The sequence below is a fragment of the Heterocephalus glaber genome, unplaced genomic scaffold (genome assembly GCF_053883595.1).
Source record: "Heterocephalus glaber isolate CG9 unplaced genomic scaffold, H.glaber_assembly_v1.0 deba00000809, whole genome shotgun sequence".
Taxonomy (NCBI): Eukaryota; Metazoa; Chordata; class Mammalia; order Rodentia; family Bathyergidae; genus Heterocephalus; species Heterocephalus glaber.
The window spans coordinates 7,583,011-7,602,473 of NW_028258163.1; the positions used below are offsets into that span (position 1 = coordinate 7,583,011).

General features: G+C 40.6%; 1 protein-coding gene across 9 annotated transcripts in view; it reads left to right on the plus strand.

Moving 5' to 3' along the window:
• Meis2 (Meis homeobox 2) overlaps positions 1 to 19,463 on the plus strand; it is a 202,547-nt gene that overhangs the window by 58,450 nt on the left and 124,634 nt on the right. For all 9 annotated transcript variants that reach the window (XM_087207449.1, XM_087207448.1, XM_004861518.3 and 6 more), the window contains one exon: positions 3,498 to 3,643. In XM_087207449.1, the coding sequence (XP_087063575.1) occupies positions 3,498 to 3,643 (146 nt within the window). The remainder of the gene's footprint in view (positions 1 to 3,497; positions 3,644 to 19,463) is intronic.

The following is a 19,463-nucleotide window of genomic DNA, read 5'->3' on the forward strand; positions in this document are numbered from 1 at the left end:
GGGGGCCCCACCTCTCCAGAGGAATGACCGTTAGTTGCTAGAATACCACTGTGGTTGTCTGGTGTGAGGACTGGCAAGAAGAGAGGAGGGCCTCTGAGTGAGGTCACTGATCAGTTCAGTCATCTACTGGCCCAGCAGCAACTGCATGTCTGCCCCAGTTGGGAATGGAGGTCTGCTCTTAGGTCTCCAGTTGGTCAGCGAGACAAATTCCTTTCCTCAATGATTCCACACTGTGGAATCCTAACTTCTGATGCTGCAGTACATGCCATTAGTCTTTCTACCTCCTTTCGCTCATGCACTTGTGCTCCTCTACGCACCCTTCTAGCATAGTAACTCACCTGGCACATGTGCCCAGGATTCCCAGGCATCTTACCTACACAACCACAAGCCTCAAAACAAGAAAACAACATTCATTTTAGCAGTTACTAACTCTCGCGTCATCTGCAAAATTTTATGATAGGTGGCAGAACACACAGTGGCCTTTCAAAAATTTTCTTTATGCCGTTGTTAGTGCTGTATGCTAGAGCTGGTTCACAGTCCAGAGGAGGAGAAAACAGTGGTATTTATTGTTGGATTTGGGAGTGGAAAATTCCTCTTTTTATAGAGGTATAAGCACTAATATTAAAGTCTTCTGTCTAGTATCTAGTTATCAATACAAATCCAGACACATTTTTGTTTATAATTCTGTTACGTAGGATCTCAATTCAAATATTTTACAACATCTATGTAACCTGGACTGCTTTACATTAAAATTCATGTAATGCTCCTGTTTTTCCAGTTTAAGTCAGTCATCAAAGGATGCTCAAGCTAGCTACAGTGAATCATATAGTTTGAAGGCGTTATCAGCCCTCTTTGCTTTTAAACAGGAGAAAATGCACCATGGAAATGCCGTCTCTCTCATTTTTAAGGTCATTGATTGGGTTAAAAAGACAAATGCCTTTTTTCATTGAACTTCCTTCAATTAAGCCATTAACCTTTTAAAATAAGTGTATTCAAAAATCTATCAAAAAAGCTAAATGAGATTTTAACAAAATCCTGACAATTTCAGCTTAAACATATACACAGAAACCATATGTGCTTAGGAAGAAATATATACACACAGGCATTGTTTACAGAGTGTGTTTTCATATTTGGAAGACACTGAAGGAAGAGTTATTCCATACATACATTATCTGAAATGTACATTCAGATAGCCCACATAGATTCTGCACTGAAAGAAAAGATATCTCTATCCGTGGGAGGTAGACAGACAGACTGACTGACTTCAAACTTGCACTTGCAGTGTGGATTTTTCTTTTTCTTTCCTCATCTCCGGGTGCTGCTTTTCAAAATTGCCTCAGGCTACAGAACAGCACCTCAGATCCCCAAGGCCTAGTGCCTAGCTCCTAATAGCCACTCTCCATCTGTGTCACATGAACAGCTGATGAGATCGCTCCAGTGTCTGTATTTTGGAGAGCACATCCACCCAGGTTAAAGTGCTGGGGTTGCCAAGGAGCAGTCAGAAGCCATTAGTGTGGGTGAGAATTTGCCTTGCAGCAGTTCCTTGGCAGGGTGGAAAGCGTGTACACGTGTTCCTGCATGAGCTTGTGTGTGTGTGTGTGTATGTATGTGTGTCTTGTGTTTGTGACGTCCTCGTGCACGTGAGTGTGCAGGAAGGCTAGACAGATGAAGGAAAGACTATATATCCAGTATTCAAAAAGTTAAAAGCCTTTGTTTCCCTGTCCACTGAATACTTGGGTATCTCTCTCTCTCTCTCTCTCTCTCTCTCTCTCTCTCTCTCTCTCTCTCTCATCATAACAGAAGGCAAAGAAAAAGAGAACAGCAACTTCAGGGTCATGCTCTAGTGTTTGGGCAGATGGAAGGGAGCTGCTTTGCCTTGGGGCAGGGTGGTTGTAATGAAGTGGCCTGTCAGTCTGTAAATAGTGAGGGTCATCTCTTCCATGTGATGGAGGGTATCGCATTGCAGTGAAAATGGAAATGTCAATAAAATTAATCTGCCAGCTCTTTGCTGTGGTTTTTCTGCTTCTCTGGTCAAAGGAGGTTGAGGGTTTTTTCAGGGAGAGAGGAAAAGAACAGGTACAGGGAAGCCCACGGAGCAGACCCAGAAGTTCGAAGGCCAGTGACCCAGTGGGCAGGAAGTCTGTTGTAGCACAATCCGATCTGGGGAGGAGGGAGTGGGTCTGGGAAAGAGCTGGTGGATCTATAGCATTCCTTGGGAAGCGACGGAGCATCCAGCTCAGGCTACATTGAGCACAGAGTTTATTGTTTTAGGCTTTCTTAGACAAGGTTTTTACTTAGCATGGGATTTATGGCATTTACTGCTAATGAATGTCTATTCTTAAATTACAAAAACCCCCATCTCAGTGCAATTCCCAGATGTTCTTCCAGGACCCTGGCTTCTTAAACACCAGCAGGGAGCATAAACTCTCCACTTCTCTGTTTTCCTCTTTCGTGTGGCTCCAGGCTAATGATGTGCAAGGAAAACACAGCCATCTATAAAGCCCCAGTGCTGTCCCTGTATTCTTCATTTATTTTGCATTTGATTATGCCACAAGTCGGATCTTGTTTCTTTCCTTTTTTTAAAGTTATTAGTTCAAATATTAATGTAGGGATGTGGCATATATTGCTGGTCTTGATTGATGCCTTCCCAAAAACAGGAAGACATGCTTGTATGAATTTTAAGAAAGTAGGGGTCCTGCAATGCCTTGCCAGAAGAGTTTTTCAGATACATAATTTAGATGCCCTCCAGGCAGGCTTTCAAGGCATTTTTGCCGGAGGGCAAGAAAAAATAACTATGACTGTTAAAAGTAAATGATTTTTGCTAATGCACAATTAATGCCAGAGAAAAGCACAGACGAGAAAGATGTTGATAGAAACTTCTGATTAAGTGAGTGCCCTACCTTGATGTAAAACCCCCCACACCCACACGATAATGATCAGTGGCGCAGGGAGCTAAAAGTTTTTATTTCATGCAAATGCTGAGTGCAGGGTCACGCGAGGAGTATGTGAATGTATGTACTCAGGAGGTGACAGTTCTAGGAAGGGCAGAGCAGGCAGTGCATTGTATGAAATCAGCAGTGACACAGTTACTGTCACCTATGCAGGCAGCTGAGAATATATAGACTACAGAACATTTAACTTGATTGTCCTACAGTCTGTGGATTGGGGACGAATTACCACCGAATCGGTTTTCGGATGGCGATTTTCCCACATTGGATCCCGTAATTGACAAAGAGCTACTGCACTGTGTCAAGGACACAATTATAATTGAATTAATGATATGGGCAAGTGTGAGACACACAAAATTAACATTTGAAGAGGGCTGGTTTAATTTTGTCTTTTACATATTTGTGTCTCCAATTATACTTTAATGAAAGAGCATATACTCGCTTAATGGATTTCTTTCAACAAGCTTAGCCGAGCTCGTCATTAGCTACATACTGTTGTTGGCACTCTTGTTATGTTTTCTCTAATGCATCTTCATTTCTTTTTACCAGGGGATGGTTTAGACAACAGTGTAGCTTCACCTGGTACAGGTGATGATGACGATCCAGACAAGGACAAAAAACGCCAGAAGAAAAGAGGCATTTTCCCCAAAGTAGCAACAAATATCATGAGAGCGTGGCTCTTCCAGCATCTCACAGTAAGTCAAGATGAAAGAGAAAAAAAAGTTTTTGTTGTTTTGCTAAATTCTCCAAGCAAGTTACACTGTCTCATTCAGATTAACAAAAAACAAATCAAAGTGCCTGCCTGTTCTCTCTTTCTTGAAATCTGATGATTAGTAGAGCAGTTAAGTTTCTTTCAACTATTACCATCCAGAATGTATCCCCTAGAGTCTAGAAAGTAGAGACCAGCAGAGGACCTTACTCAAAATGGCCTAGGACTATAAACAGTATGTATAAGTAAACTTGTATGAGTGCAATTTTAGATAATGCAACCACAAGCAAAGGACATTGCTGTAAGGAGCTCACAGACCCATGAACATTGCTGATTACATTATTAATGAAAGTGTCTCCTCTAAGAGGCAGAAAAGCCTCTTGCCACGTGCATGCCCTAGCTCATGGCATCAGGTGCAACTTTCCTCCCTGAAGCAGTTTGCAAACATGTCATGTGTTCATCCGACAAATAAAGAAGGTCATAGGTGCTATAAGGCCTTTGTAAAGTGGAAATTAATTTCTATTATTTTTTAGCCATTCAAGTCCATTATCTTAAAAGTTAACCCTGTTCACTTTCGGGAAAGGATTAATTATGTGCAGTATTTTTATAGCGACAATTTATTTTTATTCTCCTTTATGCAATCGGTTTTATGTGTCGGTATATACTGTTGACTTTAAGACTCTCATGACAAAAAAAATGACAATATATTTTTTACAGAGAAACTAGGTGTGCTTATATTTTACTGTCCATTTATATATTCTGGGAAAATGGTAAAAATTTCAGAGGATGTTTCTTGCCATAATATTGTTTTCAGGCCATTCTATTTAGCCTAATGCTTAAAAAATAGAGTGACACATTGGAAGCTGAAGGTCTTCTTTGATTATCCAACTTGTGTGTTGCCCTGCTGAATGACATTAGTTACAGTGTCATGAGTCCAGGACAAGTTCCACTTTTATTTATGGTGGTGGCTGCAGATCTGCTCTTCTCACAGAGCTACAGAGAGCAAAGGGTGGAGTGGCTGTGGGGAGGGACAAGTGGTAGATTCACATTCCTAAATCGGGCATGTTGATGTAAGGACATTAGTAGCAAACGAAGGTGTATCGATCTGGCCCGTGGTGTCAGGATTAGCTGGGAGAACGACAAGGCAGCCGTGGTGGTGGTTATTCTTGCCTAGGAGCTATGGCCATTTCAAAGGTCAGGGCCTTGCACCGACTCGGCTCAAAGGAATTAGACAGAACATGCGGTCTCTGGGCTGATTACTTAACCAAAGACAAAATAATGAGTCCTAAGCAAATACTGACTAATTGAAAGGGCTGTAAATCCATTACATATTGGTCAGGGATAATCAGGAGTATTTAATCACTTTTATCTATTCGGGAGCACTGAAGCTGCAACAGCAAAGCCCTGAACCTTGCCATGTGGTTATTATTCTCATCATTATCAAAATTACTTCACAGCTGTTTTCTGCTACATCACCTCAGCTGGAGATTTACTAACCTGTAAAATGTTTTTAATTTGGAAGTCGAGTGAGTGTGAGGGGAGGGCTTTCTCATTTTTAACCCAAGGTTTTTGTTTGGTTAGAGTAGCAAGTAGGAAAGGCTGCAGAGCCGCCGAGGGCAGCGGGCTTCTTCTGCCTGGCTCACCTGGTTGTGGGCTCCTCACTCCTGGTCAGGCTCTTCTCTCCTGCTCCGCCTTTCTTGGTTGAAAATAGAGACTCCAGCAGTTGCTTTCTGACCAAACATCTGCCTGTGTTTTCAACCCTTCTTTCCTCAGAAGCCATGCTACAGAATAAGCAGCACCTTAGAGAATTTAGCTGCTCTGTTTACAAATGAGGAAACTGAAATTCATGAAGGGAAGCGATTGGCTGAAGGTCAAACTGGAGGACCTAAGCCTTCTGAGTCACTCACTTGGTGTTTTTCACAGATTATGACAACTTTCCTAAAATCATCACCATCTTTAGTAGTTCACAGAAATCTCACAGCCTCTGCCATCAGTACACTCAGTCAGTGGGGAAGGGGTATGAAAAAGCCAAGTGTTTACTTGTTTTTAAAGCTCCCTGCTCCCTCAGTGTTTCTAATAGAGCAGATTTCCTGCCCTATTCCATGAGTTGATTCTCATGTGGAAGTACAGCAGACCCTCAAGTTACAACCGGCCTGATGTACAAACAACTTGAGTTAATTAGGTTAATGGAAGATTCATTTGTCTCTTGGTATCTATAGTGTGTTCCCAGCTAAACATCCAGATCTCAGCTGTATTGACTCAGTTACAACCAGCCCTCAGGAACCAATCGAGTTCATAAGTCAAGGGTCTACTCTAACAGGAGTCCTTACTGGACTTCTTGTCTTATCCTCTTGATGCCTCACTTGCTGCCTCCCTGTCCAGGATGCTACCATGCACAGTGGCCACAAGCTGAGAATTGTGGCCAGCCAATGATTCCTCAGCCCTTAGGGTTCTTTGATACTACAAACCAACTGTAAGAACTTAGCCCTCCCCAGAAGAGTTCATGTGATTATGCCTATGTACAGGCTCTGTCCAGACCTCTCTGTCCAATTAAAATGTTTAATGTGTGGCTGTCATTGGTCAGGGAGAGAGGGCTCAGATAACCTGAGCCCAGTAGTGAGGAAGCCTGCATTTCAAGGTCAGTTTTCCTCTGTACTGGCCAGACCATCAAATTCACTAAATTCTCTGGACATTCTCCCCATTTTGCAAGTGAGAGAGATGCAGTGCCACATCTATAAGCTCCTTTCTCATGTCGCTCTATTTTGGTTCTGCTCATGGACATTAGTCAGAACAATGCTCTGTCGCAGCCTCAGGATGGTCCTTTCCTCTCCTCCCTCCTTTCTTTTTACTTTTCACCAAGTGCTTTATGTCTCTCCTCCATGTGACCTTCTTTTATAACTTGCCCCTTTCATTACCTTCCCTGCTGGCTTTGTCTCCCATCCTCTCTGCTCCCCTCTGCCTTTTCTGTACTCCCTTGTATCTTAAGGAAATTCTCCAAGCTTTCTCTTTAAAACTGCTTTCTCTCTCCATCTACTCTTACCCCCACGGTAGAGAAGAGGTTCAGTAACTTTGATGAGGATGGTCCTGTAAAAGTTTTACTTTCCAATCTTTAATGAGCTGAAAGATTTACTCGGCTGTAATTCTGAGCTCAGAAGCTGAGAATACAGACCCCTAACTAGCAACATGTTAATTTAGACTTCTTTTCTTACATGCACTAACAGGCATGAGGAAGTCCTTGGAAATAGAGATTGCCCACTATATCTTTCTGTCATTTAATTAATTTCAACTTTCACAGTGAAATGTTGGCTCGAGCTCACTGAAAATAGATGTAGTCTAAATTATTATTTCATGTAGATTTCTTTACAAGTGCATGATTCAATGTGCATTCCTCCATTATTAGTCTCTTTAACATTATTTCAAACTGGTTTGTTCTCTTTTGTGTAGTATGACCTGTTCTTGTATTACAATAATCCCCGATGTACCCTTTTTTCTTTCTTTTTTTTTTTAAAAGAAGCTAATTGAATTATCTCATTATTTTAATTTGTTAAGCAAATGTATTTTGCATCTCAGGATGTGTTCTTAAAGAAGGGGGCTGCTAAGGCTTTGCCCCCTGAATAGGCCATTGGCCCATTTTGACATTCATGCATTCATTAACTAGCAGAACATAAAGGAACTCTGGTTGTATTTTTTTTTTTCCAAACACCCAACCAGCATGGAGCAACTTTTTCCAATAAGCCACAGGGGTCTCTCTACATATGTTCTCAACTGCAAACTATTGTCACCTATTCTGAATACCTCAAAAGGCCCAGAGGGGGAAAAATCCCCACCTCCACAAAGGCCAACTGTAGCAATTGTTAAGTCTTAGTCTTAGTATGACAAAAATCATTAACCTTCGGTTTTCTTAGAAGAACAAATTCCACATCAACTGTAGCAGTTAAAACAATCTCTCAAATTCCTGCGTACAGCTAACTTTAGGGGACAAGGTAATAAATTTCTTGATAAGTGATTATATTGAAGTAAATACTTAAATTAAATCCAGAGCAGAATTTTAAAAACTAAACTATTTGATGAAGTTTCCATGTTCAGGGCCAAAACACTTTGAATTTTCTTAATCTGGAGTTAAATAATTACTTTCTCATTTAAACTACCTATTTCCAAAATATTCTTTTAAAATTCCCCTTTAAAAATCTGATGATATGAATGAAATAAGCCCATAGATTTTTAATAAATTCAACTAGTGAAAACATTGTACATACCATTACCCTCTTCCACTGGCTGATGGCCCTGCCAGGCTTCTTGGGCTGAAGAATCTAGAGAAGATTGAAGAAAGAATCTATTGGAAATGTATGTGCTTTTTTTTTTTTTGGTGCCAGGGATCGAACTCAGGTCCTTGCGCTTGTGCGGCAGGCAGTGAAACCACTGAGCTAAATCCCCGGGCCTCTGCTTTTGCTAGAAACTATCCAACAGCAAAAGAGAAAAGAAGAAAGAAAAAACAAGAAAAAAACTAAGGAATCCTAGGCAAGTATAGTCCCTCTGCTAACACATGGAGATTATGATATCATAAAAGTAAGCCTGCCATCACAACTGTTTTCATTTGACTTCAAAGACAGTTAAAGGAAGAAACAGCAAGAAAGAATGCCCAAGCTGACCGTTCATTTATAATCATTAAAAACTTCCCCATGTCGAGAAGGCTACGGTGGCTTGAGTGGGCTCTCGGACACCTCCATTTGCCACCTCCGGAGCGTCCCTTGCTGCCAAGAATGCACTTGACTGTGGAAGAGAAGCAGGAATCCCTTACACACAGAGACCCTACCTGCTTATCCCAGTTTCTAACTAAAAGTCTCCTATGAAAGCACAGAGATAAAACTCACACTGAGCTGTGGGATTTTCATCACAGTTACGTGTACTGGATCAGAAGTAAGTTTTACTTCAGTGTGATATAACCTCACACATCCTTCCAGAAGCCACAGGTTCTGGATGGTGCCCTTTGTTCTTGGCCAGCTGTTCTGTGCCCTCTTTGTATCTGTGGCTACAGGAGAGAGAGATGAAGTGTACTTCTTTCACTTCCTTGATTATTAGAATGCATTTTATGGGATTTGGAAAAGACCTGGGTTGGGTAATAAAAATAGGTGTTAATGGACATTGTCCTACAGAGGCACGGCACTCAGGTTATGAGTAACACAGCTGTGTCTTCCGCTAGAAGAATGGGTCTTTCTTCTCCATTACTTCAAGGGCTTCAGATAGCAAACTTCTTCATTACAAGTTTGTTATTATACTGTGTGTATACATGCACACACACACACATGCACACACACACATACACACAGATACACAGACAAAGGACAGGGAGATACTTAGATTATTTTGCCTTTTAACTAGTTCTCTTCCTTTTGGACATATCCAAGTGGCTTCTTTTCTCGAAAGAGGATGCACTGTGTCCAGGTTAAGACCTCAGAGTCTGGAATATGCAACACAGATCATTTTCCCATAAGACATTACCCTCTCTGAGCCTCACTTTCCATAGCTGAAGGATGGGATAATTTCAACCCTCCTAGTAAAATTATTAGAGAGATTAAATAAGATTCTATAAAGTACTCCATCCCCTCCCTGACTCTTATATTAAGTATTTTATTTATTTTTATTTTTAATTTTTTTTATATTAAGTATTTTATATAAATTAACTATAATTTTTAGTTTAACCTAGTTTGGGAATTCCTGGGATTCAAACTCAGGAGCACTCTACACTAAACCCTAGTCCCTTTTAGTTTATATTTTGAGACAGGGTCTTGCTAAATTGTCCAGGCAGGACTTGAGCTTGCAGTGCTCCTGCTTCAGCCTCCCTCATTGTTGGGATTATGGGAGTATGCCACCATGTCTGACTGGTTTAATCTAGTTGAATGGATAGCTGGAGGGTCTGACCAATTTACTTGGGCATCTAATGTTACCACATCCCTTGCTGGTACTGTAGGGGTTAAAGAGACCAGATTTTGCCAAAAAAATCCCACACGTCTAGTAGGAGAGACATGGTCTAAAACTCCATGTAAAGCCACGTCAACATTTGATGGCTGCTCAATAATAGCATCAGGGAGAGAGAGAGAGAGAGAGAGAGGAAGGAAACTGAAAGCCATAGTGACATGGTGAGCCTCCTGGCTTGGGTAGGAGGTCAGAGAAGAAACTGATTATAAAATAGTTCAGAATACTTCTGTGGGCCCTTTTCACATGGTTCCATGCATTCTAGTTTCTCAGAGCTTAGACTCGCTTGCTTTCTCAGAGTGGTAAAGTCTAGATTCTCTGCTAGACTGTGGCATGCTTTTTTAATGGGTCACCAAATCTGAAACTGGAAGACTTAGGTTTGAGCTCTGTCATTGGGATAAATTATTCAGCTTCTCTGAACCTCATTTCTACTTTCACAATGCAAATAGTAAATATCTGACCTACTTCACTGGCAGGGTTGCCGAGTGGCTCAAATAGTGCATTGCATTTGTAAACTCTAACCCGCAGCACAAGTGTCAGGTGTTTTGGGTTTTGATTGTATATTTGGGTTTCTATAAGCTTTTGACCTCTAGTAGTTCCCAGAATCAGTGGGGTTTAGACATATAGTGCTGCCCAGTGTGTTTATCTTTACCCCAGTTTCTCCACTTGCCTACTTCCGGAAGTGTATCCACAAAGACACTGTGACAATTTCTATCATTGGGCATCTTTTAAGAACCTTGGGTAGTTAATCAAGTCAGCATTTCATGAATATTAGGGTTTTTTGTGCCTTCGTGATTCTGAGATGGAACTGCCATGGTTAATACTGATAGTTATGAGCCAAGTTAATACCAAGTAAGGAATGTTGGCTTACTTGTTCAGTGAGAGATGAGATGGCCTTTCTCCTAGGCAGAGATGCACATGTGCCCTGAATACAAGTGGGGCTCATAGGCCAACATGGAAATGCATGTGCAGAGCGCATAGCTGAAAGGCCTGCAGAGATATTCCCGCAAACGTGCTGCTGAGCAAGGCCACCCTTTGCCTTGCCTTAGCCTTTGCATTGTTTTTTTGTTTGCCTGAAGAAAACATCTGGGAGTTATTTGAATGGAACCTTAGACTAGAGATTGCCTGAATTGGTGTCATCTCTGTTGAATTTCAGGAAATGATGTCACAGTGCATTAAATAACAATGCTGGGTGATTTACTTTCTCATGGATGTGCTGTCCTGTGCATTCCTCTTCTCTTGCAGTGTTTCCATTAACTGTAAGCTTGAGTGTTCGTCCTATCGCATAATGATTTTGAGAGCTGGGGGCAGGAGATTGAGGTGGCACCATAGTGATTTTGGAGGCTGCTGACCTTCAGAGCCGGTGGCACACCCATCGTGTCCTTACTGGGACAAGAGAGTGCTGAGCACGGGGCTGTGATCACCAGTGGCTTCACAACTGTGCTGGTTGGTTCTAAAGAATGTCCTGGAAAAGGAAGCCTGAGTATTCTGTGCTGGTTGACCAGAGAGCCACTAGAAAATTTTAATAGTGACCTGTGTACTATAGATTCTGCCTTTATCAAAGTTTCTGCTCACTCCCTTCTTCAGTGAAGAATAGAGGACATAAGTCAATTCTGTGGACCATCTGTTGTCGTTTTTACAATTTCTCAAATTAAGGAGACAGGCCAAAAATTTAATGTTGTGTTGAATCTTAGAAACTCCTCTAGAAGAAAGAAAATTGCAAGTGAATTGACTTCGTCTGTCTTGGGTGGGGGTTACACACTGCTGCGCTGTCGCTTTTTTCCTGTGGTCCTGACTTGGTGTTTAGAACAAGGGCTTCTGCACAGGACAGACTCTCCTGTTTGGGATTCAGCAAGCAGCCTCTGTCCACGTGGCTCTGAATCCCATGGAGGCAAAGCCACCATGAAGGGGGTGAGATGCAGGAGTCTCCCTGATGTTAAAATATTTCAAAAAATGACAAGACTATTTTGAAATCCATTAGGCAATCCCATTTACAGAGGACTGAGATATAGAGTATTAACTCCCTAATTGGGAGCTACTAACTGACAGTAGTTCCTGAGGTACTGGGGATTGAACCTGGACCCTTTACACCTAGCTACATCATCACCCCTTTTTATGTTCTTTGGAGACAGGGTCTTGCTGAGTCACTACATTGCCCAGGCTAGACTTCAACTTGCAATCCTCCTGTCTCAGCCTCCCGAGTAACTGGGCTTGCAGACATGACAATGTGCCCAGCCGGGCAGACATTTTATAGAAATCGGTAGCTGGTAGGCAAAGCACAGATAATTTTTAGGGCATCAAAATGATACTGTATCACATCACAATAGCGGATGCACGGCATTATGTGTTTATCCAAACCCACAACATGTACACAGTCCAGAATGAGCCCACTGTGAACTATAGGTTCTGAGTGATAACCGTGGGTCAGTGTAGTTCCACTGACCATCCCACATGTGCTGCTCTTATGGGAGATGTTGGCGAGGGGGTGCAGAGGGGAGCTACGAGTATGTGGAGGAAGTGTATAGATAGTAAATCTCTGTTCTTTCAGTTTTACCACGAAGCTAAAATTAATCTAAAAAATAGTGTATTTTAAAAAAGTGAGAAGATTAAAGAATGAAATGCTTATTAAATTACCATCAAAAAGAAACTAAAATAATTATTAGCTCAGAGTTTAGCACCCAGTCTCATAAAATATCACTTGAAGTATAATTGTTTAAAAATACGTTAAGGAATTCAAAGAGATTGGGAATTAAGGACCCTTGAATAAAGGAAAATAGAAGGCATGCACATATCTGAATATTCAGCTATTTAAAAACCCTTAAGAATAGAGTGCCATTAAATGCTGTTTAGTGAAACCCCTGAATATTCATTCAAATCATAGGAAAAATTTCCATTTCTTCCTTCCACATGACCACAGTTTGCAAGAGCATTTGGTGGAGAGGTGGAGTTGCTGAGAATTAAAGGCCAAACTGACTGGGTTAGAACACGGACTGTCCCCTAGCTTTGCTACAAGACAGGGTCATAAAGTGACCTTAATGTTCAGGACTAATCCTGACTTCAGAGTGTTCCTGCCCAGATTTCAGAGGACTCCTGGAAATGTCCTGCTTTCTCTGTGCCATAGTCTGTTTTTGCAATTTGGCATGGATTATGAAGTGTAAAGATGATATCCAGTCCACTGCTCCTGCTAGGAAACAGAGATGTGGGTAGGAAGAATTAGTCTGGTTGAACGGAATTTGCCTTATTACACGTATGTGCTATGTGCCACTTTCTAAATTGATTGGCAGCAATTGTTTACAGTATGCAAAGTGATCACTGGCACCCTTTAAAGGTGCATTATCCTCTTAAAACATAATAGTAATGCCATTTCCATGCTTTTACATTTGCTATTCATATTTTGAACTGCCAAGTCCCAAATCTGCCAGATTTAAGTTGTTTTTATCTAATAGTGGATAAGTTGTCAAGTCACAATATCATGGCAGATAATTTTTCTTAAACTATGGTTTTACTTATTGGTTATAATAGATAACATGAATATTCGTTGAATCTGACTTTAATGTCAGCACACACACAAAAAAATTATAACTGAAGAGATTAGTGTTGCAGGACTCTGGGAGGACAAGAGAGGAAAAGATATCCTTATCTAGTTATTCTAAACACTATAGGAAATTAACATGAGTGAGTAATGAACCCTCTTCTAATCAGCCCCCAAATGTACTGATGTCTGATTTGTGTAATGTAGCTAGGTAATGAAGATCTGTTCTTGTTAATTCCTGCTCCAAAGCTTGTTTCCACTCTTAATTTTGATTTGTCAACATTACATTATAAGACAACTATCTATATCTTTAAATTTTCTGCATCATTCCTCTATAGTCACAAATATTTTAGAATTAATTTTGGCTTGAAAAATGTGGCAACTTCATATTTTCATCATGTAGGAAGAGATGCTCTCATGAGTCCAGTCATAATACTGTAGGAAAGTGACATTTCTTTTTGGAATATGTGGTGTACCCCCATCATACACTTACAGTACACAACCCAAGTATATGAGGGGTGGAGCTACACTGGTCTTTTAAAAAGAAAACAGCTTTTATGAATAGAAGAGGTGAATACTGGATTATTCCCTGTAGGTTTGGTGACATGTTGGAACTCTTTATAAAAGTAGTCTTATTTTTTCCCCATGGTGAAAAGTTATAGGCCCCATTTCAGTGTTTCAGTATACCTGCAGGCAGCTCATGAGTTGTTACACTTATTGTAAACCCTGTCTCACTGAGAATTGGAAAGAAAGATGGTAGAGACTGTGGGAATATCAGGTCATTCTTAGTCCATTATAGGCCCATTGTTTGCATTTGCTTCTGCAAATCTGTAAACTGAGGCTTGTATGGCAAAATCTTACTTGATGGCTCGATCGCTCTTTGGTAACCACCTTTCTATGGGTTAATCCCAAAGCTTTTATGTTCTCTGATGCGCTGCCTAGATGATTATCAAATATGGCCACGTGGAAAGGCCTATATATATATATATATATATATATATATATATATATATATACACGCTTTTTTTTCAGGGCAAATTTGAAGAAAAAAGTTAGTGACATAATGCTTATTGGTGTTTATATACTTCTCTTCTGTCACTGGTACTTCCAAAGACTCCCATGCTTCTTTAAAATTATATAACCATGGGCCGGAGATTTAGCTCAGTGGTTCCGGTGCCTGATTCTCAAGTGCTCAAGGTCCCGAGTTCGATCCCCGGTACTAAAAAAATAAATAAATAAAAAATAAAATAAAATTATATAACCAGTTAGAGAAAGTGGTGAGCTTCAATTCTCATGAATCTCAGGTGGGACTCTTTTGGAATGGACAATGGAAATGTTTATAATTCATTTAAAAAAAACAAAATCACTGCCGCCTGCCTTGCAAACCCAAGGACCTGAGTTTGATCCCCGGTACCAAAAAAAACCACAAAAAAACAAAAAACAAAATCAGAGAGTGAGGACACTCTTTATTTTTCTGTGTTCAACAAAACAAACATTTCATGGCACAGTGAAATCAATCCCTACATTTATAAGGGCAGCGTGAACCAGGGGCAGTGAAATTAGGACCAAACTAGGATTCGCTGACAGAGGTCTTCAGCTTGTATCAGGCTTTTGCTATCCAGGATCTATAGTGCAGGTCATTTAACTTAGAGGGTCTGTTTCTTACCTCACTGCTTTGAGGATTAGTTGAGACTAGAAATAGCCCTTTGAAAAGGGCAAGGTGCTATGCAAGTATTCAATTATATCATTAATGTTCTCATCTAATCTCCTGAAATAATTAATTTGCTCTGTATTAGCTCTGTGAAACCTGAACTTCTATACAGCTAAAACACTCATCAGAGAAAAATATTGTACTTGTGTCCTTTGACCTAAGTCTGAAGTGGGGATCAAACCCTACAGATAGCATGAGGTGGACCAGGAAAGGGGCAAAAGACACAGACCGCTGTACCATGTGTGCCACAGGCCCGGTGGGATCATGAAAGTCAACGTGATATTCAAAAATGTGTACACTCAAGCTTTAAAGAAAGCACTATGTGATAGCGAACTAACCTCTAAATAAACTTACTCTTGATTGTGCTGTTCTAGCTTTCAAACAAACCATGAGGGGATTTGGACATCTTCACCCAGAAGCTCTTTATCTGGACAGTTAAGTGGTCACTAGCCTGCCATGGTTCATGCTGGCCACACTGGTGATAAGAAAAGTTTTACATCTCTGAACTGACAGTCCCATAGCCCCAGTGTAGGGAAGGTGAAGGAATCCTATGCCAGGTGCTTATCACAGCAAGAGACTCATAGGATTATAATTTTATGCCTGAAGAAAGTTTCAGTCTGGATGCTAAGTCAGTTTCTCTTTGATTTTTCAATCAGAGATCTTCAGATGTTAGGCTCTAGACAGAACCTGCTTTAGCTGAAGCATAGCATGGGAATGGGCGAAGAGTGAGGAAAAATTTGAAAGGTACATGGAGGTTTGGATAAGCCAGCTAGCTATCGTGGTCAAGGAATTTCCATGAAGTTGGATTTGGCAGCACAGTAGTTTGACAGATGAGGCTGATGTTTATAGAAGTAATGATTGAAACTATGGGATCAGTTAAAGGTTAGTATGGGAGAGAGTACAGATAGAGAGAAGGGAGTTGGGGTCCTTTGGGAGACTACATTAAAGGAATGGGGAAGAAAGTAATGAGCAGAAATAAAGACCAGTACGAGCATAATCAAATGTTGTGAGGTGTAAAGGCATTTCAAGGTAGGGGAAGTAGACTCTGTAGAAAGATCAAGAGTAATGATGACTAAAAATAAGCCTTTCAATTTGGCACTGCCAGGTCGCAGTCTACCTTTGAGTTCTGCAGACTGATGTGTAAGTTGGCCAAGTTGAGAAGGAACAAAGGAAGAACAGGAGACAAGGGCTTGGGTGCAAAGGGCTTTCAGCAGAGGCAGGTCAGGTGAATCAGGTGCAGAGCAGTGGGAGGGACCTACAGGAGAGTCTGGAGTGACAGTGCAGAGCCAAAGAGAATGGCAGTGGGTGACACAGGCTCAAAAGGAAGGGGATGACAATCAACACTGGTGCTGAGGGGAACAGTGGGGTCGGAGCACACGTCTTGTGGGAATTCTGGGCAGGGCTTCTCCAAGGCAGGGCTGGGAGCTATGGCAGTGATGGAGAGTGGATTCGTGCAGGGCAGAGGTGCAGCCTTGTGCAGAGGCTCAGGCCGGAGTGTTCTCTCCACTTGGTATCATTGTTTCTCTGGCAGGACTGGGAACCAGGAGCAAGAGTGATGACAGAAGATAGGAGGTAGACAGACCTCATGAAGCTTGGATGGGCATCATGTGGGAGAGGGACAGGCCCAGGAATACTTGAGATGCAGGACAGAAAGTCAGAATGCCAGGTAGATGCACTTTGCTGGGAGTAGGGCAGAAAAGCAAATATGAAGCCCACCTGAGTAATAAAGCATCTAAGAGAAGTCAAGATATTTTTGAAAAAGAAAAATGAGGGAGATCTTGTATCACTAAATGCACTGTAGAGCTACACCATGTGTCACTGGCTTACAGAGCAGACAGGATGTTTGTTTGAAAAATAAAAATCCACAAATCAGCCTAAATATAGAGGGAAATTTATTAATTTTTAAAACACCATTTCAAATCAGTTGGGGAGAATAATTTAATAAATGGTTTTTGGATAATGGTTCAATTCTTTAAAAAAAGAAAAAAGTCAATCAATATTCGAAAATAAGTTCCATATTTAAGAGTTCTTGGAAATGATGTGACCATTTCTCTTTCCTTTGTTTAGTGAAATCTTTTTGGACCATTAAAAACAAAGGAGGGCCGGGGATTTAGCTCAGTGGTTTCGCCGCCTGCTGCTCAAGAGCAAGGACCCGAGTTCGATCCCTGGTACCAAAAAAACAAAAACAAAAACAAAAACCAAAGGAATAATATTGGAGAATGGTGATTGATTAAATTAAATAAAAATAAAAAGTGTGAGCTTTTGAATCAAGAAAGCACCATACACAAAATAAAGGCAAACATTAAACTGGTGAAAATATGTGCATCATGTAATGGGCAAAGAGTGAATTTCTTAATAAATAGGTATTGCACATGTCAGTAAGAAAAAAGTAAAATAGTTGAAAAAGCAAAGATGAGTAGATCCAGTCACAAAAGAAATACAAATGTCCAGTAGGCATTTAATAAGTGTTTAATGTTGTTAACCAAACAAAGTTTGAAAGATCTGCAGCAGAAAATTTTGTTTGCTAGAAATTAAGAAGCAATAGAAAAATATAATGTTCAGGGTGGAAAGAAATATCTAATTTAATGACAATGAAAATGGACATGGGCTTTCTGAAATTTAAATTGGTAATATGTAGTTTAAAAACACATTCTAATTCAGTAATTCAGTTTCTAGAAGTTTGTCATAAAGAAATAAGAAATATACATAAAATTATGCAAGATTGTATTTAAAGGTATTATTTGTCACAATGAAAAATGAAACACCACCTAAATTAGCAAATATAAGAGACCCTAGTAGAATGTTATGGACCAATAATATATTATCATTAAAAATTACATTACTAAAAATTTTATAATATGGGAAAATCTCAATGTATTGCTAGGTAAAATAAAATAGGGCAGTATATATGCTGTAATTCCAGTCTCATAAAATAAAATATGTATGGATATATGAACAAAATGTATGAGAGTTTCTCCTTGGGTAGTAAAATCTGGGTGATGACTTTTATTTTTTGTTTGAAATTTTCTACAGAATATGTACTACATATTTAATATAGAACAATAAATTTTATTTTAATGAAGAACAGTGCTGGGTACTGGAGAGAGAAAGTGTGTAGCTTACCCATGCAGGTTACAAGTCCAGGTCGAGATCTTTAGGAAGGACAGGAAAGCAGAGCAGGAGCATTGTAGGGTTTGTGATCTTGGAAGTGCAACATCTCCGGTTGAGGAATTTGAGGCCTGGAAAAGTAGAGATGGATGACATTGACATTAAGAGAGTCAGGGTATGAGGAAGGCCTTGTCATACATATGGAAACCTTCCCAATGAGGCTGTGTGGTGTGGTGGGGTGGAATGTTCCAGAGCCTACAGAACTTGTAGGAGACATGGGGGCACTTAGTGGTCCCCAATGTCCTGGCAACAGTAGGTGGAAAAGATGGCAGGGCACATTGTGAACTCCATGAGGAAGGTGACTGGAAAGGTTTAGGCAGAGGCTAAGAGAGGAAAAGGAATAGAACAGTCTGGACTCTTGTCTCTGATTCCCAAGGGACTGAGGAGGAGGCGGAATGAACGATGACCTCAGTGGAAGAATATCGTAGTCTCTTTGGGCTACTATAACAAAATGCCATGGTTGAGGTGGGCTGAAATCACAGAAAGTTATTTTCTAACAGTTTTGGGGGTTAGAAAATCCAGGATCATGGTGCTGGCAGGGTTGCTGTCTGGGGAAGGTTCTCTCCTGTGCTGTGGTCATCCACAGCTACTCTTTTTGTTACCCTTGAAGAGTCTTTTCTCGGTATGCAGGGGGAGAAGGAAGCAGCGCTCTCTCCTTCTTCTTCTTATAAGGTCACCAATCTTATTGAATTAGGATCCCAAGTTCCATCTCTAAATATAGATTTCCTTGTCTTATGAGGCTGCATCCCAGTAACTAATCAGAAATTGAAAATAAGTCAAAATACATCGAATTCACGTAATCTACAAACTTCATGACATAACCACACAAGTACTATAGACTGGGTTGTTTCCTCTTGGGATTGTGTAGCTGACTGGGAGCTGCAATGCACTGCTGCCACCATCTTGGAGATACAGGGTCCTGCTGCATGTTGCTGGCCCTAAAAGGATTCAGAATTTCTTGTATGGTTCTGAGTGTGTATGTATTTCACAGCATCAAAGAGTTGAAACATCCTAAGTCAGACTATCCTAAGTTGAGGACAGTCTGTACAATCTTATTGGAGGCTAGGGCTTTGGCACATGAAATCTAGGGTAACATAATTCAGCCCCTAGCAGAGAGTTTTGGGAAGCAATATTTTAGTTTCCAAAAGTCAAATATAATGTATAAGGAATCATGCTTATGGAAAGGATCAAAATTTTTATGTTTTCCTATTACTTGTTAGGTGAGGGTGAGGGCAAGGGAGCAAGTTAAACTTTAGGGTGTGGCAAAACAAACCAGAAGGACCAGGAAGCCCAAAGGAACACCATTAGGATTACAGGCGTTTCACTAGATTTGTATGGTAGTAAGGCACCCAATAATAATGTTAAAGATTGAAGTGGAGAAGCAGAAGGAAAGACCTCTCTGAAGGTTTCCCCAGAACACCT